The following is a 26,968-nucleotide window of genomic DNA, read 5'->3' as shown; positions in this document are numbered from 1 at the left end:
TAGATCCTTCTCCCATCCCCCACCCTCCGCAAACAGAGCCCATCCTGCCCTTGCCTCTACATCCGCAGCCGCCCTATCCTCTTCAACCCTCCTCATCCAAGTCAGGTTGCACCACCTCTGGGCCCGTTCCCGAGCATCGGAGACAGCCTCCTGCTCTCCAGGACAGCCTCTCAATAGCTCATGGCAGTTGGGGTGGAGTAACTCAGAGCTTTGGGCTTGAGCAAGTTCCCTGCAGCTTCGGGTTTGAGCAAGTTCATGCTTAGATTTCGTTTTTCTGCCAATCTCCAGCAGATCTCGGCTAACACAGAGAGAAATACTTCTGTTGTGTATTTGTGAGAAAAAACTGATGCTGTCACCATATCATATGATGAGAAATGCCTTCCGCTCCAGTAGTATCTCAGCAGCTAATAATGTTAGATGTTTTGAACTCCAAGAGTTTTAAAAGAGCTGGCCTGGGAGCTTGCTGGAACATTAATCTGATTTTCAATACGTCTTGGAACAGTGGGAAAAAGAACTAACATTGTGTCAATATTTTTAAAAAGGGTAACAAGATTGCCTGGTTAAATATAGGCCTAGCAGTCAGATATCAGTCCCAGTGGAGCAGCTGATATGGTACTCAGTTAAAAAGAATGATGAAATTAATGCCAAATCAACATGGGTTTATGGAAAATGGACATGGCATACCGTACCTGGTAGGTCTCAAAATGTGTCCGAGAGGAACTCCTCTTAAACATGTGTTTCCCGGGAGGTCCCACGGGGTTTTGACGCCTGGATATTCAACATTTGCATCCGTGCCCCGAAGAAAACAAAATGATTGCTGGTAAAGTTTGCAGATGCCCTACAAATGGGGGAGTGGAACATCGTAAAGAGAGCAGGGCCGTGGCGCCAGTCTGGCTCGCTGGGGAAGAGGTGCAGAAGCAAACTATGGCAGATGTAAATGGGCATGTTGAGGAGCAAAGCCGGGACTCTGACACAGGGTTGGGCATTGCCGTGGTCGGCCACAGGAGCTCCCAGGGTGACGCTCTGCGCATGAAAGCAAATGCGATTGAGCCTGGGCACGCAAATGGGCATCACAGGTAGGAGTAGAGAGGTTCTTGGGCTTCTGCGTTTGGCGTGGGAGGAACAGCTTGTCCAGTGCTGGCGCCGTCGCTTGAGAAGGAGAGTGAGGAGGAGGAGAGTTCAGGGAAGAGCCAGGAGAGCGATTAAAGGGTTAGAAATCCTGCCTCATGGGTTCTGCACCTCAAAGCAGGGGTCACTCAATTCAGAATTGGATTTTTTCCTAATCTTGTGCTTGGAAATGGCTGTATCATTTTTGCTTATTTTTTTAGGGGAAAAAATCATCTGGAGGCAGAAACCTGGCAAGGTACCTAGCAGCCTGGCTAGTCGCAGGTTGCTGGTAAAGTAAGCAACTGAAAATAGGGTCTTATAATGGAAATGGTTAAGAAACCTTAATTTTAGCCATCTCTGCCGGCCCTACCTATACTATAGCACCCAGTGCTAAGCAATACGTCCGCACAGTGCTGCGGTGGCCATGCCAGCAGAGACAAGGGGGTGAGATAATATCGTCTGCTGGGTCTCCTGCGGTTGGGAGAGACAAGCATGTGAGACGCACAGAGCCCGTCTTCATTCGAAGCTGTCGCGCTGCCGTGTGAGAGGATCGTTTCGAGAGGCTCGCTCTGAGGGCAGCGGCGCGGCTGTAGGAGTTTTGAGCCAGGGTGGGGAGCGCAAATGACTGCGCAGCAGTTTGACAGACGCTCCCCGGGTTAATGAGTTTTGCTCTGTTCTCGTTCACTTACCTGTTGTTAAATGGACCCCAAGCCCATTGCGTTGCGTCGGGGGCTGCAGTCACTTGGAGGGTAGCTTGGGGTGGGCAGTGGCAGTCATTTTCACAGGGGGGCCACTCAATGAATTTGCTATGTGGTCATGGGCCGGCTGGACCCCTGGAAGGGGCGGGGTCTGGGGCAGAATGGGCGGAGCTGGGGCCAGAAGCTTTGAATTAAAATCACAGCAGAGGGCTCCCAGCTCCCAGCCCTGCTGTTGGGGCATTGCCTGGCGCTGCCCGGGGTCGCTGCAGCTATTTAAAGGGCTCACAGCTCTGGCCCCTGCTTGGATAGCACCACGACTGGGAACCAGGAGCCATTGAAATAGGGGCCTGCTGCCTGAGACACCACCTGGAAAGTGTGGCCTGGGCAGCGGGCTATAAATAGGAAGTGGCCAGATGCAGCCCACGGGCCAGATCCAAGTGTTAGGTGGGCCGGATCTGGCCCCTGGACCGCATCTTGCCCAGCCTTGAGTTTGAAAGGGAGAGAGGCAAAGGGAGCACGTGGAGCAGCACACAAGCGAGCAGAGTGTGTGTGTATTTTATGAGCACATCAGCGTTCTGCAGAAGGGCAGAAAGCCAAGCACAGATGTGTTGCAGCCTCTGTCCAGTCTGAAAGTGTTGCAGAAAACTGAACAAAATCCAGCAGAGATTGGAATTGTCAAGCAGCCATGGGGCAGAGGCGAGAACCGATGGCAGGAAATCAGTCGTTTTGCACATTGCTGGGGCAGACGTATTGGATATTTATAACAACGGTGTGTGACGAAGGAGAAAGAATGAAGGTAAGTCAAATACTGACCAAACGTGCGGAGCGGAGCTTGCCAGAAGGTTATTGGGCCTCCGGGGGAGAGGAACGTTTGGGCACATGCAAGAGACGGATGGCGCCATAGAACAGTATGTCACACAATGAAGGCGATGCAGTAAACCTGTGGTTTTGGTGAGCTGACAGTCTCTGGGAAGAGAGGATCACTGGTGGCGTTACAGACAGTGTGTCGAGAGTGAGACTGCCCTGTGACGGGGACTTACCGAGGAGAAGCTCGTCTGAACTGTGAAAGCTCAGGCCTGGACCCACCAGGAACGGGAATCCACGTGGCAAGTGCAGAAGAATATAGCCAGGAAAGGTCAGATCCGAAAGCGGACCCACTTGCTGTGAGACCCACCGCTAAGGGCAGGCGGGGTGCAGGCAGGCGTGTCATGTGGATCGCGGCGGGGGCCAGAGCAGTGTTTTGTCTTGGAGTAACGCGCTCATAAATACGGGGCGAACACTCGCGGTGGAGTGCTGTGGTGCAAGGAGCAAAGTGCATTCCGTTGACAGCAGCCTCGTTGAGCTTTGCACAGATGGGCTGAGATCAAGCAAGGCCTGGTGTGAGACTGGGCTCTCCTGTCGACGCCAATGAAACGGCTACTCCACTGTGATCAGCACAGCAGCACAGGCTCATATACTGCCTAAAAGAGGGGATGAGGGACTGGAACACCACCAAAACCGGGACCAACAATAATAAAAGTAACTGGTTATTGTGGAACAAACATCCCAGGGAAGGCGAGGGGCTCTCTAGTATCAGCTGTAAAAACATCACGTGCACACGCCCGTTTCCTGGAGTATCACAGCAGGGGATGCCAGTTTCAGGCCTGGAGCCCTGTGAACGCACAGCCCCCGCTTTGAGGTTGACGAGGTTATGCTCACTCTGGCCATGAGACGCTCCTTTGGGAATAGCAAGGTCTTCGATCCCAGCCAGGCTAGAAAGAGAACACCTCAGACTGCCAAACCCAAAGGAAATGGTGGCTCAGTTTGCGGAGGCTCAGTATCTCGGGGGTCTGGCAGCTAAAATTAACTGGCGAAAGCTCCAGACTGCACGTTTGATCCGTTTGGAAGAAGCAGCTTCTTACACCTGCCCTTTGTCCTGGCGTCGGTACGAGAGTTCTCCCACCAAGCCATCCGTATGGGCTTTGCCTCTCTCCACAGTGCTGCACCTCAAGGGAGGATGCTGTCGGGGCTGTGCCAAGGGGAATGTGAGTGTAGACTCCAGGAAGTCTTGGGACTAGACCTGTGCAGTTGAAAATGTCCCTTAGGGATTGTGGGGCAGGCTTCTGCTGGAGATTGCATTTGTAGCGAAGGTGTAAAACCTGATGGGAGGAAGATTTCAGCCATTGGCATGATCCAAAGGCAGATACCCAGTGGCTCCTGAGTGGCTAATTCCCTTGGGAAGTTTGTACCTCACCCACCTACCTAAAGCAGCAGCGTGGAGGAGCCTCCTAGAAAACAGAGGAAGGCCACTGGGCTACAGAACGGGAGGAATCGTGGGAAGGTGACGGCTGCTGCAGAAGCCGGCGTTGAAGCTCTGTGCACCAGGCAGGACTATTGAAGAGGCGGCAGACCCTTCCCAGTCCAGGTTAGGCGCCATACAGGGATTGCTGGCAGCCACTGGCATAGGCAACCACGTCCCTGAGGGAGGCAGAAATCCGATATGCCCAGAGCGACCCAGCTTCTGGGGATATTGTGTGCCTGAGAGAGGCAGCCCATGTATTCATGGCTGTTGAAATGGACTACAAGCCCTGTGACAGGGCGAATGGTCCCCGCAGTGAGTGGGGGGGGCTAAGAATCTGTGGGAGGAGGAAGTCCCACCCTTCTTTCAGGACTGGGCATGCTCAGAGTGCTGGAGCGGTATAAAAGCCAGCAGAGCAGCTCAGTCTGGGGGGACTGCCAGCAGGGAAGGAGCTCAGGCCGGAGCTCCCACCCAGCCACTCCAGTGCAGCTCGCAGGCTCTGCTGCTTCAGCCACAGCCTCAGCGACGGCCCCGACCAGGGCAGCCATCCACGTGAAGCGGACATATCGAGCAAGGCCCCGCGTGCGAACGGGGGTACAGGAGGGCCGGCCAGAAGTGGCCCCTCTGGGAGCTCAGCGCGTTGCAGCAGGACGCCCCGCTGAGCAGGCAGGGAAAGCGTTCTCTGCCAACAGGCCCCTGGGTTGGGACCCGGTAGAGCGAGAGGGCCTGGGTCCCTCTGCCCCCTCTACCTTACGACACCCGTCTCCCTAACAGTCGGGAGACTTAGGCCTCCAAGCCGGAAAGCCTACCTGAAAGAGACTAGGCCTGCGGGGCCATATTTACCCTAAAAGAAGGATTATATTTTGGGACCCTACTGGCCTCGTGGGAAAGAGGCGTCGACCCAGCCTTTGGGGGGGCCCTCCCCTCCCCCAACCATCGAGGGGACCAGACCCCCAACAAGCCCCAACAGCATTCTTTAGCAAACGGCTACCTGCCTGCACCGTAAGGGTTCAAAGAACGATGGGAAAGCTGCGAACGTCTGGCGTGGCCGTGGCCTGCCTGGCCCCTACAGCATGTTAACTAGAGATGCGCTTTCCAGAGCGTTGACTCCCCTGTGAAGTCCGAACGGGGCTTGTGTCTCTGTGGAGGTCTGCGTGCCCAGTCAGTTCCTGGAACTAGGGAGGGCAGTGGAGCCTGGGGACCCTTAGCGCAGCGGTAACGGATGGGTGGCCTGCAGTCGCTGGGCTAGGCTCAGAGGCTCTCGGAGCCACAGACGGGAAGGTGCTGTGATTTCCCGGGGCAGCAAAGGTGCAGCACCAGCGAGCCTCCTGAAAGAAAAGCCGCTGAAGAGCCGTGAGGGTCGTTTAGGAGCTGAGAAGTGCGAACAACACACCTGGGGAGTCTACGGCAAACGGCTCTGTCCCCTCCGGCCTCCAATGCCAGGCCGCCACTCCTGGCCTGTTCACGTCCAGCCTCCACCTGGGAGTAATGCGCTCCCGGCTCTGCTGCAAGAGGGCCCAGCCAGCCCCCCGGAACGACACCGCAGAGCAACACCAGCAAACGCCCAGTGCCAGACTTCCCCCTGAAACGTGTCTGGCACAGCCCCCCCCGGACGATGCACACTTCTGTAAAGTCTGTCATGTCCTTAGCAGCAAATGATGTGCACCAAATGGAGCCTGCAAACACTTCAGTCCAAACTAGCTCTCGTTTCGGTCAAACACGTCTATTAGCGGCAGAAAGAAGGGTTTCCAGCGATTACAGGGAATGAGTCTGTTGCAGGGCGAGTGCCCAGCCCCTTTTTGAGATGGTGCAGAGTAAATTACTTCCTCGTGGTCACATTCTTACATTCAGGGCAGCACTGCCTAGTGGCCACAGTCAAGGTAAGCTCAGTTTTTGCAGGGCAATATGGTCTAGTGGCCAGGGTCCAGAGAGCTGGCCTCTGGGATGGGGCCATGCAGCCTCATGACCAGAGCCAATATCGCAGCCCTAGGCACAGGGCAGTGTCAATAGAACAGCCTTCTGGGGTAGGGCAGCGTGGCTCAATGGCTAGAGTCTGTGTAGTGACCCCCACATACAGGGCAGTGTGGCCCAGTGACCAGTACCACGGAGCAGTTGGAGCCCACCAACCTCCAGCGGGCCTTGACCCTGACAGTGGTGGAGTGGTCCACGCCGGGTCCACGGGGACTCCCACCGAAACACGCTGACCTCACTCCTCAGGAGGTACCACTCCCTACTCACTTACAGACGCTGCAGCCCCTTGAGCCTCGGCACGACCAATTCGCTGCAGCTCTGTGGGCTGCAGTCCTCAGCCTGGCTTCCCAGGTCTCCCGTCCCTGCAGGCAGAGGGGCGCCAGACCCTCCAGCCACGGCCTGTTCCCTCCGGCAGTAGCCCTCAGTGACCTGCGCCGCTCCCTTCTCTAGCCACTGTGACGCGGGGGGGGCCGTCTGCTTCTGTGATCCTGCGCTGCTCTGCGTCTGTGCAGGGCCCAGCGGGGGGGTGGGGTCTCCTGAGCCAAGACAGTGGTCCAGCCGCTTCACACCTGGCCAGAGGAAGGAGTTGGAACAAAGGGGGGGAGCGAGCGGGGGCTGGGGGAAGGGGCCGTCTGGCTGGGAAGCATGAAAAGAGCAGACTCAGTCCAGGACGGGGGCTCAGGCCAGTGAACCCTCCCCCAAGAGGACTAAGGCTCTGCCCTGGCTTGTGCCAGGCTGTGTCTCCGAGGAGCAATGACCCTTCTATTCTACTGGCTGGCGGAGTCCCACCCGGCTGCGGGAGCGGCGCCTCTTCAGCCCCAAGCGTGGGATTAACCCTGGCAGACCCCGTGCAGGCCTGCGTGGCCCATCACAGAGGCCTAAGGGTCAGAAGTGGCTACAAGAAAAGACAAGATAAAACCCCGTGTCGAGCGCAGCAAGCTGCATTCGGAGCAAAGGCCTGTTCCAGCAGCTGGCCCCTTTCTGCCGGACACCCCCCCGTCAGTGTTCCCTTCTTTGTCCTTCCAGAGTTGCTGATGGCAAAGAGAAAGGGAAGAGAATTTGGCAGCGTCTGTTCCCCTTTCATAGCTCGTGTGTGTCTTTGGAAATCCTCGCCAGCTGGGTTTCAGGAGACAGCAGGTCTGTGAGGACAGGACACTCCAGCTACCTCTGCCAAAATGTCCATTTCTCGCTCACATCCCTTTTCCTGCCAAAAATGGCTGCTTAACCAGGTGATGGCCCCTCTGATTTCATTGACACCTGGCTGAGGCGTCCATGTGCCTTTTGTCTTAGAGGAACCGGTTTGTGCCTCATTTTCTAGGCCGTGGAACATGTCTGGGTAACACTGCACAGTGCACTTTTGGAGCTTAACATGCCATCTCGCCACATCTTTTACCAGGGCAATAGTCAGCAGTTTTCAAGTGACCCGTTACAGTTTTGTGACCAGAGGAACGCAGACTGTGGCAGAGACGTACTGGCCAGGGTTCACACCGAGAGGGGAGACGGCGTCTTGCCTGAAATACGCACCATGCCGATCGGCAGTGCTGCTGAGACCCCGTCCAGTTCCACACAGGCCGCAGGAGAACTCGGCACTTGATTTCCTTGCCTGCGGCACAAAGGTTATTGAATAGTCACAGAAGATTCTCGTCTGTTCCCAGAAATGTGCACGCTGCACGGCATGACTGGTAGCTCGGTGCTGGCCGGCATGGAGGAGTGTTTTTCAGACCCAGTATTCCAGGTGAAGTCTAGCAAGAGAGGACTGCAGTTTTCTGGCGAATGGAGACATCTCTAGGGATAGTACGGAAACGTATGCACGAGACTTTTGGCAGTGGGGGGTGATTTGCATAAAGCTTTATTGGTTTTCCAAAGTACACTTCTGGCGAATGGCTCTCCTCCACCTCGGTGGTGTATGAGAAGAAGGGTGAGGGCTAATTAACAAGTCACTGATAACCTGCTGAAATCTTATCAACCATATAGAAGATGAAAGAAAATCAGAAGTGGAAGCAGGACCATTATGTTACCAAAAGACCATTCGAACAGCCAGACGGGGTCAGACCAAGGCCCATCCAGCCCCGTGTCCCGTCTGCCCACAGAGGCCAATGCAAAGTGCCCAGAGGGAGCGAACAGAACAGCTGTGATCCCACTCGTCACTCATTCCCAGCCTCTGACAGACAGAGGCCAGGAAACCCTCCCTGCCCTGCCTGGCTAATCGCCATCGATGGGCCTAACCGCCATGAATTTATCCAGCTCTTTTTTGAACCCTTGTCAAGTCCTGAGACAGATTCCGAAATCATTGAGGGAGATTCAACATCCTGAACACTGCAGAGAGACTCGCTAACCTGCCTGGGAAAGGGGTGTCTGAGGAAAGTGAGTGTAAGGACTCACTCCAGAGGGACCTCGCCTCCCTGGCTAACGGGCTGCGGGGTTTGTGGAAGTGCCCTGCATGAGTTGAGGAGGTAATGCATGTAGGGCTAGAGAGCTAGAGGGTTCCATATAAGCATACGGGAGCTCATTGGATTTGTAGGCGGGAAGAGGTAGAGCTGTGTCTGTACAGGAATAGAATTGAGAGACGCTCCCCACAGTATTATGAACACAGGAGTTTTGAGCTGGGCCCTGGAGGCTAGAGGCGAGAACACAATGTAGCCGTGTACAGCGCTTTCCCAAAGACGTTCTCTAGGTCACTGGTTTCCTGTTTAATGAACCCCAAGATCCCTGCCATAACTCTGTGAGGGTATGTCTACACTACCCCGCTAGTTCGAACTAGCGGGGTAATGTATGCATACCGAACTTGCTAATGAAGCCCGGGATTTGAATTTCCCGGGCTTCATTAGCATAAAGCCGGCGCCGCCATTTTTAAAAGCCGGCTAGTGCGAACCCCGTGCCGCGCGGCACGGGGTTCGCACTAGCCGGCTTTTAAAAATGGCGGCGCCGGCTTTATGCTAATGAAGCCCGGGAAATTCAAATCCCGGGCTTCATTAGCAAGTTCGGTATGCATACATTACCCCGCTAGTTCGAACTAGCGGGGTAGTGTAGACATACCCTGAGAGACCAGAAATCATGGTTTGAACAGCAACTCTGGGATTACGGCTGATTCCAATAATCTGTATCTCACTTACCTCCCTCTTTCCCTGCCCCCAGTGACTACAGGGGCATTAATGAACCTCTTCACCTTAAGTGGTACTTAGCACATATTGCAAACACTTCTAGTAAACCCCAGAATGAGGTTTGTAAGGAGCTGACTGAGGAGATCTCTGAGCCATTAGTGATTATCTTTGAAAAGTCGTGGATTATGGGAGAGATTCCAGAGGACTGGAAAAGGGCAAATCTAGTGCCCACCTATAAAAAGGGAAATAAGGACAACTCAGGGAATTAGACCAGCCAGTTTAACGTTGGTACTCAGAAAGGTAATGTGGCAATAATCAAGAAATCAGTTTGCAAATGCCTAAAAAACAACGTGAGAAATAACAGCATAGATTTGTCAAGAACAAATTGTATCAAACCAACATAACAGGGTAACAGTCCTTTTGTATGATAGGAAGGGGTAGATGTGTTATATCTTGACTTTAGTAAGGGTTTTGATACTGTCTTGCATGACCTTCTTGTAAACAAACTAAAGAAGTACACCAGGAGGGCTCTACTAAAAGATGGGTGCAAAACCGGTTGGAAAACTTCCGAGATATTTATCAATGGTTCACAATCATGCTGGAGGGGCAAAACGAGTGGGTTCTGCAGGGGTCTGTTTTGGGACTGGGTCTGTTTATCAACGTTTTAGATATTGGCATAGAGAGTACGATTATTAAGTTTGAGGATGATCCCAAGCTGGGAGGGGTCACAAGTGCTTTGGAGGACTGGACAAACTGAAGAAATGATCAAAAGTAAACATGGTCAAATTCAGTAAGGACAAATGCAGTGCTCCAGTCAGTTTCACACACAGAATAGGCAGTGACTAGGAAGGAGCGCTGTGGGAAGGGGTCGGGACGTCATAATGGATCGCAAACTGAGTCAACAGAGTAACACTGTTGCAGAAAGAGCAAACATTTTGGGATGTGTGAGCAAGACATGAGAAGTCTTTCTCCTGTTCTGCTCTGCGCTGATTAGGCCTCGGTTGCAGTATTGTGTCCAACTGGGCACCACACGGCAGGAAAGATGTGGCTGAATTGGAGAAGATCCCGAGAAGAGCAACACCAATGATTAAAGATCTAGAGAACGTGACCAGTGATTGAAGAGTGAAAGAATTGGGTTTGGAGAAGAGAAGACTGAGAGGGAACATCATAGCTTTCAAGTACCTAAAAAGTTAGTCAGGGATGGTACTTGGTCCTGTCGTGAGGGCAGGGGACTGGACTCGATGACCTCTCAAGGTCCCTTCCAGTTCTAGGAGATAGGTATAGCTCCATGTATGGAGATATACCTAAGTTGTTATAAGGAGGCGGGAGGGAAATTCTTGTTAACCTCTGAGGATAGGACAAGCAGGATGGGTCCACAGTTCTTTCCGGCTCATTGATCCCTGCAGTCCTGCATCTGGGCTGAAGAGCTGAGTTGAGCACAAAATGGAGGATGCCACATGGCCCCTATATACCTGCTTCCTCATCTCTTCTTGGCTGCAGCAGGTCACCTGGCCCGTGGCCTGTCCCTGTGTTCCCTGCTGGTAGCCCTTAGCTATCAGTCCCCATTCTTGAGGTGTGTCCTTGGCCTAGAGAGGGCTGTTGTTCCATGGAGACTTGCTCATTAGCATGTCCATAGACTGAGCATTCTTCATCTATTGCTCAGCCACAAACAGAGAATTTTCCAATATTGACACAGAGTTACATATTCATAATGTCACACCCAGACCTTATACAGGTCTGTGAAGAGCATATGTAGAATCAGAAGAAAGTAAGCTTTCATGTGACACCTCACATGGCCCCTTTGTACCACTTCTGGGGCAAACACCCCTCCCCCATGGGTGCAGCAGTGACCTGGCTGCTCCCCTCACGATCCAGTAACGTGGCAGCAGGAAACAAAGATGCTCGATCCAGTTTAGACACAAGTCAAAGACCCCGGTTCCTCCTCTGCCAGGGCACCGCCACTAGCCCTCTGGAGTGTTCGCTCCGTGGCCGTTGGCTCTTCCCTCTGCCCGGGGGAGGCTCAGGCAGGCTGTGCGTCTTGCTGCCGGCAGGAGGGAAACGAGAACCTCAGTGCCAGCTCCGGCTGGAGCCAGGGAGGGTTCCCTGTTCCTCGGTGAGCTCTCTGGGGCGCCGGTTCCTCCTGCCGCTTTTCAGGGGATGCCCGTTCCCAGGGACACGAGGAGTGGATTTGTGGGGGGAGCAGCATCTGCCAATAGCGGGGAGAATCTCTGCAGCACCCGCCCTGCTTAACTGCTTCCCAAAAAGCGCCTCCTCTGCCAGCCGGCATGAGGTTGGGTGAATGCGAAGCAGGAAGGCTCGCCAGTGTGATTAACGGAGAGAAACTCGCCGAGGTCGTTTTCTCACCAGACCGGTCTCTGGATCAGCCACCTGCTCCCGTTAGGACCATGCGTGTCTCCATCTCTCTCCTCCCGCTGTGTGTTAGTCCCCAGGCTGCCGGCAGGGCACTGCAAGGAGAGCAGGACAGTTCTCGCTCTGGCCCCCATTCCAATGCCCCGTGCCCCTCCCCCCTTCTGCAGCTGGGCGTCTGGAAGCCAGGCACTCCAGGCCAGCTCAGAGACACCACAATGAGTGTCAGTGTCAGAATGGCGTGTTCAGAGAGGCAGGGTGGCCGTGGCCGTCCCCCGGGGGTCTCAAGTCTGCTGGCTGAGCTCTCTGGAAAGAGCAGCATGCGGGGAAGAGCCAGTTCCCCCACTGATTCCCGTAGGGTGTTTGGGTTTTGCCCTGCACCATGTGCATGCATGAGAGAGTGCAGAGCACGACAGTCTCTTATGAACCGACCGCCTACTTCAAGTGTGGCCAGCCAGGGGCAGCGGTAAATCTAGTGGGAGGGGACTCACCCAGGAGAGGCGTGTGCGGCGTGTGACATCAGTTCCACGTTTTCTGGAATGCTCGGCCACCAATTTTTGGTCAGCTGAACAGTGCCAATGAGGTGGGAATGGGGAGAAGGCAAACCGCTGTCCGGGGGGGCTTGGCTGGGGGTGACAGGGATGTGCCGTCTGTGTTACCTGACCACCTCTGCTTGTTTTGCTCTTTCCATTCCTCAGAGCGCGTCGGACGGATTTTGGAAGTCAGTGGCAACCCGTGTCCCAAGGGAACCCCATGAGATCCGCATCCTGAATCCATACTTCATCCAGGAGGCAGCGTTCAGCTTCATTGGTCTGCCCTTCAACAATGGCCTGATGGGCAGAGGGGTAGGTGCGAGCTGGGGCACAGAAAGCGGGGAGGGGGGGGGGGGGAGAGAAGATGGCACCAGAACTTAGTTTGTTTATACCGCTGATGCTGGTTGAAAAAGAAACGAAAACATTCCAAGATGCCCCATGGGTGCAAGGCCTTAAAACCGTGTATTGTATCGTGTCGTTTGGAAGCTGTGAGCGTCGAATCGGGCTGTCGTATTGCTGCGTGCACACGTGGGCAGAGTTAAGGGTATCTGTGCAGCTTCGTGGCATTTCTGTTCCCGGGGTGCTTTATCCAGCAGCCTTAACGTTCCATCCGTTTTTCCTACTGGATTAATCCCTCCAGCCCTGAGATCGTTTATTTCTCTTCTCCTGACTCCCTTGGGTTGGTCAGTAGCCTGGCAATGAGGAGGCCAGAATTTGAATGCAGCATTTTAGGGGTGGTCACCCCGGCGTCATACGGAGAGAGACTGTGAACCCTTTACTGTGTGGTGTCCCGGCATGGCGCACAGCCCAGACTGTGTCCCACGTGGGCGCCAGGCCAGCCTTCGAAGGTAGGGTGGGTTGGCTTCCATCCTCACTGACGAGAGCAGGCCTGCATCTATCCAAGAGCCTTGTGGTCCGCTCCTGTCACCTGACCAGATCCGACCAAGAGGCCTCTAGCCCTGGTGCCTCTCCGCGGCGTGGCCGGCGAGTGCTGTATCGCAGAACGCCCACAGCGCACGGGCAAACGGCACGCTCACGGGACCGTGTGGCGCTTACCGGCTCAGGCGCTCACCGCGGAGGAAATGCCAGTGAAGGGGCCTGTGCGGTCTGACGTCCGCCCCTCGGGGCAGTCGTTGCTCCGACAATTACAGACGGTCGCTTCCACCCCACTCCTGCCTCATGTGGTGCACAGGCTGCAGCCCGCTCCCCTCCTGCATCTCCAGCTCCTTTCCGCACCCAGCCTCCATCCCAGAGCCCGCGCGTCTCTGAGGAGCCAGCGTTCAGTACACGTCCTGGTGGGCTGGTGCGAGATCCCGCCGAGCGGCCGGTCTTGGGTCTGCATGAGCCAGCTCTCAAAGGGGGGGGCTTCCGCAGCTGGCAAGTTGAGGGGACGCTGGTCCCTGCTCAGCGTGCCCCGCCGGCTGGACTGTGAGATACTGAGAGCTGCTGCCGAGTAGGGTTTTCCTGGGTTTGTCTAGGCTTTATTCCCTAGCTTGTTTAGGGGCCAGTCTTCCTGACGTCGAGATACATCACACCTCCTGCTTCTCAGTCCACAAGGCTCTTCCCCTGCCAGGACAGTATGTTCTGTTCTTGGCACGTCCATGTGGACTGTTACAGATTGGTCTGAATTCCCTGGGCTGTCCTCGCGACTCCTTTTATAGATAGGTGCCGTATTTGCCCCTTTTCAGTCCTCTGTGGGTTCTCCGGGACAATAGCTGGGGCCCCACAGAACTCACAGGCATGGCCTGGGAAGTTTGGTCTTTGTGTCTTTTACCCCATTGTATGCAGATTTCACGGCAGGACCCGTGTTTTTCAGACTGGGGATCCTGTCCCAAAAGACAGCTGTGGGGAGGTGATTGAGGTGGGGTTGCAGTAAAGCCACCCTTCCTTCTGCGCTGCCTTCAGAGCTGGGGGCAGAAGAGCAGGGGCTGCTGGCCAGGAGCCCAGCTCGGAAGGCCGCGCCCTCTGAGCGGGAGCAGAGACACGAGCATGGCAATACCATAGCAGGCCACCCTTCCTTCTGCGCTGCTGCCTTCTGGGTTGGATCAGGGCCCTGCAGTTACAGCACCATGAAATTGACCAAAATGGACTGTGAATTTGGTAGGCTCCTGCTAATGGCTCAGAAATCTCTTCAGCTCTTCCTTTAGTATTCTAGGGTGTATTTCATCGGGTCCTGCTCCCTGAAGACTTGTCTAAGGCGTTCTTAGCTGGTTTCCCGTTCTAGCCTTAGGCGGTTCCCCATTTACACCGATAGTCACAGTGGTCGTCTCTGATCACCGCTAGCCCTTCTGGTGAGCACTGAAATCAAAACCGCAATGGACACGTTGCTGTTTGCTCTCTTTTTTGGTTACCGACTTTTTCCCTTCATGAGGAATGGGCCTATCCAGTCCTTGGCCGTTTTCTTGCTTCTCGTGTACTTGTGAAATGCTTCCTTGTTACCCCAGCGAGTTTGGTCTTGTTCTGTACGTGGGCCTTTCTAATTTTGTCCCTACACGCTGGTGTTGTTTTTTAATAATCACCCTTTGTCATCTGACAAATGAATAGTTTCCACATTTTGTGACTATTTTTTGAGTGTCGGGTTATTGAATATCTTCTGCTTGTTAAGCCAGGGTGGAGTCTTAACCCTACCTCCTTCCTTCCTATGCATTGCTTTTGTGCCTTTAATAATGGCTCTTTAAAAACCCGTAAACTCTCCTGAACTCCTTTTCCCCTGAGAGACGCTTCCCACAGAATCTTACCTGCCAGTTCTGGAGCTTGCTAAAGTCTGCCGCCCTGTCTTCCAAACCAGTGAGCGGCCCTGTGGCCCCTTGGAGACTAACCAAAATAGATAGAATCAGACGCTTTCGTGGGTAACGCTCATCATTTACATATTGTGGTTCGTCTCCAAGGGGCGAAAGGACCACTCGTCGTTTTTAAAGTTACAGACTCACGCCCACGCCCCCCCCCCCCCGGAGAGTCATAGTCTTATTCACTGCTTTCCCTCCTCCCGCCCTGCGAATTAGGAATGCTTTCACCCCCACCTTCCCCATTCCAGCTCTCAACCAGTCCCTCCCTGTCAGAATCCGATGTAGAACAGCCTGCCCCCTACTTGCTTTCTCCACCGTCTTCAGTCAAAGGGCGTCACCGATCCATTCACCGGGTACGCTGTGCCTCGCTCTTGTCTGGATAGTTGTCATGACCGCCACTACCACATTCCATGGAAAGCAAATATTTTCCCTGTTTGCCATCTGCAAACACCTGGAAGATAACAGGGTGCTAGGTAACAAATCATGTCAAACCAACCTGAGAGCTTTCTTTGATGGGATAATGAGTCTTGTGGAGAAGGGAGAAGCGGTGGACGTGGGATACCTAGACTTTAGTAAGGCGTTTGATACAGTCTCACGTGACCTGCTCATTAATAAACAAGGGAAAAACAACCTAGATGGAGCTACTGTAATCGAGATGGGTACAGAACTGGTTGGATAATAGTCCCTAAAGAGTAGTTGTCAGTGGTTCAGTCATGTTGGAAGGGCAGAACAAGTGGGGTTCCACAGGGGTCTGTTTTGGGACCGGTTCTGTTCAATATCTTCATCAATGATTTAGATATCGGCATAGAGAGGAAACTTATTAAGTTTGCCGATGATCCCAAGCTGGGAGGGGTTCCCACTGCTTTGGAGGATGGGTCAGAATTCAAAATGATCTGGACAAACTGGAGAAATGGTCTGAGGTCAACAGGATGAAGTTTAATAAGGACAAATGCAAAGTGCTCCACTTAGGAAGGAACAATCCATTTCACAAGGAGTAACAGTAGTTTGAACTAGGAAGCCTAGTCTGAACTACCTAGTTCGTGCCTCGTGTAGCCGCGCGACACAGGGTTTGAACTAGCCGGGATTTAAAAATGGCAGCACCCAGCTTATGCAAATGAAGCCCGGGAAATTCAAATCCCGGGCTTCATTTGCAAGTGTGGTATGCCTACATTACCCTCCTAGTTCGAATTAGGAGGGTAGTGTAGACATACCCTGAGATGGAACAAAACAGCTTTCAGATACCTAAAAGGATGTTATAAGGAGGAGGGAGAAAAATTGTTCTCTTTGGCCTCTGAGGACAGGACAAGAAGCAAAGGGCTTAAACTGCAGCCAGGGAAGTTTACAATGGAGATTAAGAAAAACTTCCTGGCAGGGAGGTGAAACACCAGAATAAGTTGCCTAGGGAGGTTGTGGAATCTCCATCACTGGAGATATTTCAGAGCAGGTTGGACAGACACCTGTCAGGGATGATCTAGACGGTGCTTGGTCCTGCTGTGAGGGCAGGGGACTGGACTTGAAGACCTCACAAGGTCCCTTCCAGTTCTAGGGTTCTAGGATTGTAGGATCTTGGAATTACAAATCTGGGAATTACAAATGAATTCGGAAGAGTCTTTCTTAAACCCAATTCAGATAATTCTCTTTGTAGGGGCCGCACAGTGGTCATAACTGTGGCCAGAGCCTTTGTCGCAGAGAAGAGAGGCACAGAAATTACACATCTGTGTATCTCCTGCTCCAGCATCCACCCCAAGAGAGTCTCTTTTCTCTAGAGTGCCTGGGTTTACCGGCATCAGCCATGGCAGGGCCCCCCTGTGCTCATCTGCAGCTGCGGGATCTTTGCCACTGGCTGGCAGTAATTGGCAGCGCGCCTCACAAACCCGTCCTTCCCCAGCGGTGTTAGGATCGGGCCGTGCTCAGCTCTCGATCCCCCTCCCACCTCGGCGCGCGTTCCAGCTGCCCATGCTCGTTGCTCACAAGGAGCAGATCCGTCCCCCTCGTCCGTGAATGTTCCTCTCCAGGCACCTCCTCCGGGGCAGGGCAGCTCAGTTGTCGTAACCGATGTTTCCAAAGGGCCTCACTCAGGGGATAGCCCCCGGTCAGACGCCCCCTGCCGCTTTCCCAGGCGTGAGCCTCCCTCCCAGCCGGCGGGATGCTGGCGCGAGCCCATTTGGCCAAGTCGGCGTTTGGGAGAGTCCTCGCCGCTGTGCGGCCCGTGAGTGACTCCGTGGATTAACGGCCGAGCCCCCGTTCGCGATGGGTCTTCACGCACAGATTTCCCATCTCCTGGGCGATGAGTTTCCTGTTTCCTTCCCCGCCTCACACCCCCAAGCGGGGCCGGCTGCACGCTCCAGATGGTGGCAGAGCCCCAGCCTTTCACTTGGACAGGCCGAAGCCATTGACACCGGCCCCCAAACGGTTTATTTCTTGGAAGAGAGAGAAGGGGGGGCTGTTGCTGGGCAGACACAACCCTGCCCCAGCCGCACGGGGTGTCCTGGTGGGACTCCAGCCTGGCTACCTGGGGCAAGGAGGTTTGGGCCCCGGCCATGCTGTGACCGCGGCCGGTGGGACTCGGCCCAGCCATGCCGGAGTGACCCGGCCAGGCAGGCGGTTACCTGGTTCCGTAGTCATTTAACCAGTTAACTGCGTGACTGATTACCTAGAGCCCTACAGCCCCACGGGCTGGGTCAGAGACGGCTTCTTCCTCTGCCCTGGGGCGGGAGCGGAGACGTCCCCGTACCCAAGCGCCTGCGCTCCCCGCCTGCGTCCTGCTTCCCAAAGGGCTGGGGGGCACGGGGAAGGGTGGCAGCAGCTGGACACCCCGCCCCGGACGAGCCCACGTTCATGGAAGGGGAGGGGCGAGGGAGGAGTGTGAGCCTCCTGCGGCTGTCGCTGGGCCTGTGCCAGTCGGGCGGCACTGGGCGGGAATAGACAGAGGCCCTGCCCAAGCCCCTCCGTACAGGGAAGGGAGACACAGCAAGGCGAAGTAGTGGCTGCCGCTGGGCGTCCAGTTGGAAGCACGTGCCGGTCAGAGACTGCTCTTCCAGGCACAGCTGCCACTGGCCCAGCTGCAGACGGGGGTGCTCAGCGCCTCTGCCACCCAGAGCCTGCAGCCGGAGGTGGGGTGCACACGCAACCGGTGACCCCTGTGAAAAGTCCGGGTTAAGGGACTTGCCCAGGAGGGCACAGGAGGGCAGTGGCAGAGGCAGGGACGGACTCCAGTTGCCCAGGGCTGCACTCAGCTCCCTGAGCCATGAGAGCAGCCGGTCTCTCGCTGCAGCCCCTGACTCGTGCGCTGGGCTCCTCCCAGCTTCTGCCACTGTTGAGGCAGGGTCCTCAGAGAGCAGCCTCCTTCGCTGCACTGCCCCTACCCCGTCCCCAGGCACCCCCCGGTGCACGGCCTGGAGGGTTGTTTTGGGAGTGCCTGGCTGTGCAGCTGAGTTGTGTCCTTTCCCGGGGTGTTTAACCCCAGTTCCATCGTGTGGCATCAGGCTGACAGCCACATGGATCTTCAGCAGGGCTGGGACCTCTGAACGTGCCACGCACACCTCTGCCACTTGAACGGACAGAGGAACTGGGAGCAGCAGTAGGTTGTCACCTCGGTGGCCGAGCACCAGAGGCGGTTTGGCCAGTGCACTGCGCTGATAGCTTTCCATAGACTATTACGGGAAAACCTGCCCCTGGGAGAATTCCCCCCAGCCCCTGGAACAGGTGCTTTCAGCCCTCAGATCCCTTCCAGCTCTCTTACTGTAATATTTACTGTTTTCACTCTGCCTAGTCTTGTTACCCAGGAATAGCTGATCTTTATTTTCATCCTGTGGCTCTAATGGTATCCTGTGGCAATGAGTTCCACATGCCACATGCACATTCTATGGGGCTTGTCCACACAGCGTTAGTGCATGGCAAGCCAGGGTGTGAATCTCCCAGGCTCTCCCTCTGCGCGTGGACCCTGCTAGCACGAGCTGTGATGTCCCGCCCGTGCTCGGTAGCCCGGTCCCCGTGGGGCAGTAGCGTGCTGGAGTTTGACGCGCCGCCTCGCTCTGCTTTCACTCTCCGCCGAGACAGGGCCATGGGGGCAGGGAAACCTCCTTTACCCATTTGGAACAAGCCGCCTCTCAGTTTCCCAGCATGCTTCCTGGTGCTGTGTCCTGAGAAGGTGAGTCCAAGCTCCTGCGCGCCCTCGGTCGTGCCCTTTCTCCGGGCACTCGCTGCAGGGCTCCCGCTCTCCTTGCTGTCCCTCCAGGCGGGCGGAGGGCGGTGACCGCGGGGTGCCCAAGGAGAGCCCTGCCCCAGGCTGTCCTGCGGAGCCGCATGGAGGAGCGGTCTGAGAAGTGGGGACCGTGCTGCCTACAGACTGGGACCCTCCCCAGCACCCGTCCTCTGCTCACCCGATGGGACAGACTAGCTCCCCGCCCTGCTGCAGCGTGGTGCCCCGGCGCTCGCCGATCGGCGGGGAGGGAGACCTTCGATTCCTCAGCGCTGTGCTTTCGGGTGAGCGTTTTACGTTCCCGCCCTCTGGGCAGCAACTTCCACCAGTATTCCCCAGTGCAGAGAGAGCGAGAGGCCAAACGGGCGACCAGTCTCCTACGTCCCTCGCACAGCATCCCTCAGGCGGCTTCTAGACCTCCGTCTCCCTGGGCTGACTCGCTGGACCGGTGGGCCTCAAACTTCGTTATTCGCGGACCACTTGAAAATCGCTGAGGGTCTCGGCGGGCCACTTGCTGCTCTTCCCACCTGTCGTCTGTACCGCTAGCGAGCTGTGGTAAAGAGCTTTAGTTAAAAGCACCATGTGAAAAAACTGGACTCGAGCTTTTGTGTGTCACTCCCATTTCAGGATCGGCGGTCTCTCCGCTCCCAGGCGGTGGGTGTGCCTGTCTGGGGAGCGCAGACCGGGCAGTCGGGGGCAGTGTTTGTCAGCATCAGTCGTAGGGAGGTTCGGCATCACTCCTTGCTGCCGTTGGACCTGCGGGCAGGCAGTGCTGGGACTCCTCTTGCTCAGGCACAGGAAACGCACTGCTCTGTCACAGGCTCTGGGTGCTCGCCAGCGCTTTGACTCCGGAGCTCAGCCAGGGAACGTCTCGGCAGCCAGCGCTCCGGTGCCTTCCCGGACAGTCCGGAGAGCAGCTCGCTCACTTCAGTTCTGAAAGGCTTGCGGAGCCGCTGTTTGGGGAGCTGCCACGGGAAAGTGCCCTGCAAACGGCTGATCCAGGATGTTGTTATTTCTTGATCCTTTGTCCAGAGCCAGTTTTTCAGGCAGAAAGCCTCTGAGGGACCTGGCACGGGCTGCCTGGCGGGAGCTGCCCTGCGGGCCGGTTCCTGAACCTTTGAGCTAGAGAGCTGCGTTCAGGGAGTTGCACCGTGCCACCGACAGGTCGGGTTACCTGCCCTGTGCTAGCGTGCTGCTCTGAGCGGTCTGGGAATGCAGAGGGAGTTGTTCGGAAGCACCGGGAAGGAAGCTGGAGTTTTGCCCCAGGGCAGGTTGGTGGATGCATGGAGATCAGACAGGCAGGCGGACACACACACACACTCACTGTCTCTCCCCTCCGCCCGCTCCAGCATGTGGAGTTCCATGCACCAGGCATTCCCTCCATCTAGGAATCCGTTTCCCTGAGCTCTTGGTGTTTGCTGGCGTGGCTGCCTGAGGAAGGAGTAGGCGCTACAGGCCCCGAGGAGGGAAGAAACCGCCAGCCCTCTGTTTTCTCTTTAGCCCTGGTATCTTCATACAGAAGCGGTTTCATTGACTCTGGCAGGAACAGCCAGTGTCCGGAAATGAGAATGCAGCGAGCTGAGGCTGATGGGCTGTTTAACACACATCGGATTGGGGGTCCAAGAGGGCTTAATTGGAACCTGATGTTTCACTTCATGAAAGCCCGTGTGGGCATTTACAAGCAAGCGAGTTTATGAGAGGTTGGGAAAAGCAGGCTTTGCGGGTGACCTGCCGGCTGGTGGGAGCGACGGTTTGCTCCGTGGGAGGCCTGCCTGGGGCCCTGCGGGTGTGCCGGGGGCGGTGGGTGCAGGTAGGAGTGTGGGGTGATTCCTGGAGGGAGGGGAGAGAGGCCCCCGGGGCCGATGGGGGTGTTACACAATGCGGACTCTTCCCCGGCGCCTTTCCAGGGCTGCCCCTTCTGCCCGGGCTGCCTGCACACAGGAGCATGGCTGAGGGCAGAACCCGGAGCTACAGGTTTAATTCAGCCACGTCCCTGGAGCGTTTCCGTGGGACCCACAGTGCCGGTTTCGTGGCTCATTCCCCGGGTGTGTCCCTGGCCCCGGGGTGCAGGGGTCTCACTCCAGAGCGCTTCGCCGGGGAGGCTGCACTACCACAGCCTGTTCCGGCCAGGCCTGCTGGGCGCGTGCGAGGGCTCCCTGTGCCAGGCAGGGCTGGGCCGAGGCAAGGAAAGCCCTGAGCAGCCGTAATGGAGCTGGAGCCCAGTGCAGGGTCAGATTTCCCACTGGGGGGGCTGCTCGGGGGGCTCAGGACTGACCCCCCAGTCGGGGAGCTGAGCTGAACCCTCCTGCCCGTGTCTGCAGAGCTTGCACAAGCCCTGGGCTCCGGCGCCCGCAGGGGGGGTGCGGGGCTCTCGCTGGGAGGGGCTGCAGCTGTCCAGGCTGATCTCAAAGCGTTTCCCGCGGGGGACTCGAGGCGCGGTCGCTGGCGTAGCAGGCGGGCCGGAGGCTGCTGGCTGGTCCGCGGCAGAGGCCTGAGCGGCGCTGGGCCACAAGGCCCCTTGCGGGGAGGGCGCGAGGCAGGGTCCACCTGCACAGTGCTCGGCGGGAGCGAGCTGCCTGGGGCCAGGGGGCTGGTCCCCACTCCTGAGGAGGGTGAGTGGCGGGGTAGAGAGCCAGGCCTCTGCGTGCCGGCCTGAGGCCTGGGCAGCGCCCGCAGGGAACGTGCAGTCAGGCCGGGGCACGTGGCTCACCAGCCCCCGGAAAGGCCGATTTCCCGAGGAGGGAAGAGCCTGGCGGAGTTCAGGGCGTGGGTCGGCAGCTCCCTGCCGGGTTCTTTGAGTGCGTCTCCTGGGCAGTTGGCTTGGTGGGGGCGCCCGGGAAGGGCGGTGGGAGAGAGCTGGGCAGGTAGTCACGGTGCGACGGGCGAGGGAAATCTCAGCAGGGCGACTGGTAGAGCCGAGTGTGACTCGAGCCACCGGGGACAAAAGGAAATGGGGGGTCAAGGGGAGGGAGCTGGATCCCTGCCTGCTGGAGGGGAACCCCACAAACCCGGGCCTGTTTGCATCTCTGGACTGGGGGCTGCTGCTCTCTGCTCCCGTGAGGGGGGACAGGCCTCACTGCCATTTCCTGTGCTGTGTGGGACAGGCTGGAGGTCAGTGATGTGCCGGGGTTGCCGCCAGGCCAGGAAATCCAGCCTGCCCAGTGCGTTGTCCTGGGTGATCTGCCCTGGACTCGCACGGCCTTGTCTGCACGGTGCTGTGCTTGCACGAGTGTTTCCGCACCGTTGGCGTGGGCTGTGGGTGCGCCTGGGCGTGGCTTGAACCCCACTGCTGACCTGTGGGAGACAGCGGCTAACTCCGCCTCTCGCCCCAAGCCCACCGCGAGCTCCTTGCGGCCCCGGCTCTGCAGGTGCCAGCTGGGCGTGGCTGGCCGGGGGGCACTTTCTGGAGCTTCATCTCCCAGCCATGGGAAGGAGAACGGCCCTTGCAGCCGCAGCTCTGGCAAGGTGCTCTCATTGCCAGAGGTGCCCAGCGAGAGGTTGTGCAGCCCGAGGCCGGGTGGGCAGAAGAATTTCGCCCCCTCCGGTTACTCTGCCCAGGAAGCTGTTTGCTCATAGCCAACCCAGACCTCCCGCTGCAACTTGCGCCCGTTGCTCCGCGCTCTGGGCAAGGAGCAGGAGCCTCTAAGAGCCTGCCACGGACAGTGACTTCTCCTGGCTCTGGGGCGTGCCCAGCGCTGCCCTGTGTCAGCGGAGCAGAGCTGAGGGGTGCGTCCGCTGGGCCACGCGTCTCGGGAGGGCGCGGTGCTAAACTGGCTGCTCGCTACTTCAGGAAGAGACGGGGGGGGGCAGCCCTGGGGCTACAAGGGCCTTCATTGCAGAATTGAGAGCACGCCGCACTTGGTAACGGGGGGAGGAGAATGGGAGACCCAGGGAGCATCTGGGGTGGACACAAGAGTTCGCTTTAGGGCTGACAGGCGGGTTAAAAACTTCATCCCAATTGACGGCGCAATTTAAACAATGAATTGTGTTTAATCACACGATTCATCACACTCTTAATAATATGCACCTGTATTCTACATTGGCCAATACGTTGATTTACACGACACCACAACACAAAGTGCCCAGTGCTCGCTGTATTTGTGAGGTACCGATATTTGCCCTATAGCCGAAATCCTGGCTTTGGGCTCCCCGCTGCATCTCCTCTGTCGTGGGAGTTGAACTGCAGAGGTGGAATTCTGTACTAGAGCTGCGTTCGGAGATAAAAGGAGGCAAACGTTCGGCACCCACAAGTCCACTCAGAGCCGCTCGGACAGCCACGCGGGTTTAGGTTTGCGGGAGTCGAGCTGCCCGCTTGTGGACACGGTCACCCGAGAGCCGTTCATTTTGACATTACTGGGTCGCTCCGTTCGCTGGTGAATTGACGGCCCCAGGTGGATCCCCTTCCCGTGAGTGGAACAGCGTCTCTCCTAGCGGCGGTGGGTCCCACTCCGAGACGTGATGCTAGCAGCTCAGCGGCTGTGGAGTGAACACTCGAGTGGCTGCGTGTCTCTCGCGGCTGGCTGAGAGCGCCCCAGCCGGGGCGTGGGACGTGGAGTCCCGTGGCAGCTAGTTTAGCTGCGAGGTTGCTAGGGAGCCGGACAAGAGCGGCTGCTTAATGTAAAAGCTGCTGTTTTAGGGGCCATACAGAACGATTCTGCTGAGGCTGGGTCAGCGCGCAGTGTAATGGGACAGATGTTGGGACAGATGTTCGAACTCGGAAAAGCTTTGGGGGTTGGTTTGGGGGCCCAGCGAAGAGCAGCCAAAGAAGCGCTCAGGTGCCTTCCTGCTAGGGACCAGATCGGAATCTGATTACACTAGAAAAGCATCTTGGTTTCCTGCGCAGGCCACTGTCGCCTGGAGCTTTCTGTTGTGACCGGAGAAAGTTCCCCAGTGAGAATCGGGGCACAGGAGCCTGCGTGGGGGAGGGGGCCAGGGTTGTGGTTCAGGACAGTAAGCGGCGGCCATGGGACGTGCCCAGTGAGGATGGGTGGGATGCTCAGTTCTCAGTTCCCGTCATGCTACGGGTTGGACTCCGTGGCCCGGCAGGGTTGGAGTGAGCCGGGTGTCCACGTATTGCAGGGCAGCCACGTGCCCCGCAGTCCCATCAAGTTTGCTTGCAGCCCCCAGGCCTGGCTGTGTGCTGGGCTGTTCTTAGCTCGGCTTTACCCCAAGTGGGGGCGGGGCAACCAACAGATTGTTCAACAGCTTCGTGTTCTCGTGGCCGTAACCACTGGCGTGCGGGAGAGACCAGTGAACGGAGCCGCGGCCTCGCTGATGGACGGGCTCTGGGAAACCCCCGTCAGACAGTTCCAGGGCAGGACGGGCCCTCAGAAGGGCAAGGCTGGGCCCCTGGGCTGAGGTGGGACCAGGTGACCATAGACCAGCCCTGAGAGGTGCTTGTCCGGCCTGTTCTTCCAGCCCTCCCGTGACGGGTTCCCAAGTCCCTTGGAAGCCTGGCCAGGGCGTCGCTCCCCTTCCAGTCAGGCTGCCTGCTTCTCCCTTGCTGCAGTCAGAACAACTGATCGCCTGCCTCCCTCTAACCGCCCTGAGCATGATCCGGTCCCTCGGTCGCCCTCTCCAGACTAGGCCCAGGGTTCTAACCTTCCTCGCAGGGCAGGGTTTCTGAGCCCTGTATTCTCTTTGCTGCTCTGCTCTGGGCTCTCTCCACTTTGTCCACGTGGCTCCTGACGGGCTGGCACGGATCAGACAGTCCCCCAGCCTCGCCTCGCCAGGGCGGAGTAGAGTAGGATAGTCACCCCACCTCTTAGTCCCGTCGTTTGGGCCTTTGCCGGCACTCCGACACTCCGCGGGTGTGTGGGGTGGAAATGCAGCAAACGCCCTGACACCCGCATCTTCTAGCTCCCTGCTCGGACTGTTCCTGGTTCAGCCTCTGGCTGCCTCCACCCTGCCATTTCTGTCCCCAAGGCCACGGGCTGCAGGGGTGCTGGTGCAGGAGGAGCGCTCCTGGCCCCGTTTGACCCACGGCAGCCGGGCCTGCTTTCACTGCTGTGCGGCTCCCTGCCGAAGCCCTGCTAGTCCCCACCTCTCTCCCCTCCCGGCCTGTGCAGCGTTCGCACTCACCCCGCTGCCTGGGGCCCGTTCGTGGCTCCTTGCCCCTGGCTATTTCCAGCTCTGGAAACACACGTACCCGCGTCCAGCCGAGAACTGACCTGATTCGTGACGCCTCTCCCAGCAGCGCTCGCCGCCCGGCCCCAAGACACAGGCTGCAGCAGGGGAGGGTTCACTCTGCGCTGTGTTCGTGCAGCCAAGGCGAGCGTGCTGCAGGACCTGGTCCTGGGCGAGCCAGCCGCATCGGGGTTTGCATTGGGGTATGGCGAGGAGGCCTGTCCAGAGGCTGCTGATGCTGTGAGTTTGCCCTTGGTAGCTGAGGCGGCTGCATGCCCTACCCCGGGACTGCTGCCTGAGGCAGTCTCTGTCCTGCCGCCCGAGGGGCAGCCGGGTTCGTCTGTATCAAGCAACAAGCAGTCCTGGGGCAGCATAGAAGCTAACAAATGTATCAGGTCGTACGCTTTCGTGGGCCAAACCCACTTCACCAGACGAGTGGGAGTGGAAATGGCAGAACGGGGGGTGTACAACAGCAAAAGCCAACTGCAGGCCCAGTGTTAATGGAGTCAGGGCGGGTGCGTTGCAGTCCGTGGGGTGTGGAGATGTGACGATCAGAGGCAGGGGAGTTGCCTTTGTAGTGCGGTAACCAGGCCTGGAGCCGGTAGCTGGAAATGGTGGCTAGTTATACAGACGAGCCTGCTAACGATTTCTGTTCCTTTTCCTGCCCCAGAACATCCCCACGCTGGGAAGTGTCGCCATCACCATGGCCCTCCACAACTGCGACGAGGTGGCCGTGGCAGGGTTTGGCTACGACATGAATTCTCCAAACGCCCCGCTGCATTACTACGAGAGCACCAAGATGTCGGCCATAAAGGAGGTGAGGAGCCCGGGGCTCTGCGGCCTGCGGATGGCGCTAGTGGATGGCGCTTTCCCTCCCTAGGAGCCGCGCCGCGCTAGCCAGGGAGCTCACGCTCCACACAACGTGTGCCTGGGGGTCCTCTGGCTCAGGCGGGTCGTGGGGGGCGGGGATTCCCAGCGGCAGAGGCGCAGCGAAGGGCGGGAGAGCTGCAGATCAGTGTGAACTGGAGTGGGCGAGAGGGCGCACCCTGTCCCGGTGCACGTGCCCCCCGGCTGCGACCCGCGCCAGACACTTACCAGGCCAGGCTCCTTGGCAGGACTGTAGCTGCAGCGCTTCACCGTGGATACAGTCCCGGGGGCGTCCGAGTGACCCTGCCTCCCAGCGGGCTGGCGGGCCCAGCTTCTTCCTGGGGCTGGAGGAAGCTCCGGAGGGGGGGGCCCTTGTTCGCCAGCGCGAGTGGGGCTGGGCGCGGGAAGGGTTTGCTGGTGTGGGCGGAGCCGTTCTCGCCTGGGCCTGGCCCCCGTCTCGGTGCAGGTGCTGCCGAGGGCTTGCCGGCTCTCAGGGGCACGGCAGGCGGGAGGATGGCGAGGGACGCGTGAGCCAGGGCCTAGGGGGCCGGGCTGGGCTCACTTCCCAGTTCCTGACGGATGCCCTGTCTCTTGGGCACGTCGCTCGGCCCCTGGCCCAGTGGACAGGGCTCCCCCGGGGTGCCGGGGAGGGGCCAGCGGGGCGACCACTCTCCTTCCACCTCACAGCCCCTCCCCGGCAGGGCTTCCGGTGCCACCGCTGGAACCGGCTCCGACCTACCCCCGTGGCCGGGCAGGGCTGGGCTGGGCCACTCTGCTGGGCCAGAGCTCGGCCACCTCCACCTCGGCCGCCCCTCTGCTCCACGCTCCCGGGCTCTGCTCTGCTCCTCGTGCAGACAGCCTCCCTCTCCGCCCCTGCCACCGCCGTCCGGGCAAGGGGTCGCTCATGGGAACAGGCAGGCTGGGACCCTGCCC

General features: G+C 57.7%; 1 protein-coding gene across 12 annotated transcripts in view; it reads left to right on the top strand.

Annotated features, from left to right (window-relative positions):
- The window catches only part of ST3GAL3 (ST3 beta-galactoside alpha-2,3-sialyltransferase 3), a 259,919-nt gene that overhangs the window by 216,637 nt on the left and 16,314 nt on the right, over positions 1-26,968 (top strand). For 9 of the 12 annotated variants that reach the window (XM_075914639.1, XM_075914644.1, XM_075914642.1 and 6 more), the window contains 2 exons: positions 12,221-12,371; positions 25,839-25,985. In XM_075914639.1, the coding sequence (XP_075770754.1) occupies positions 12,221-12,371; positions 25,839-25,985 (298 nt within the window). The remainder of the gene's footprint in view (positions 1-12,220; positions 12,372-25,838; positions 25,986-26,968) is intronic. The other 3 variants (XM_075914650.1, XM_075914646.1, XM_075914648.1) reach the window with 1 other exon arrangement.

Source organism: Pelodiscus sinensis, unplaced genomic scaffold (assembly GCF_049634645.1).
Source record: "Pelodiscus sinensis isolate JC-2024 unplaced genomic scaffold, ASM4963464v1 ctg99, whole genome shotgun sequence".
NCBI lineage: Eukaryota > Metazoa > Chordata > Testudines > Trionychidae > Pelodiscus > Pelodiscus sinensis.
This window is presented reverse-complemented; position numbering and strand designations above follow the sequence as displayed.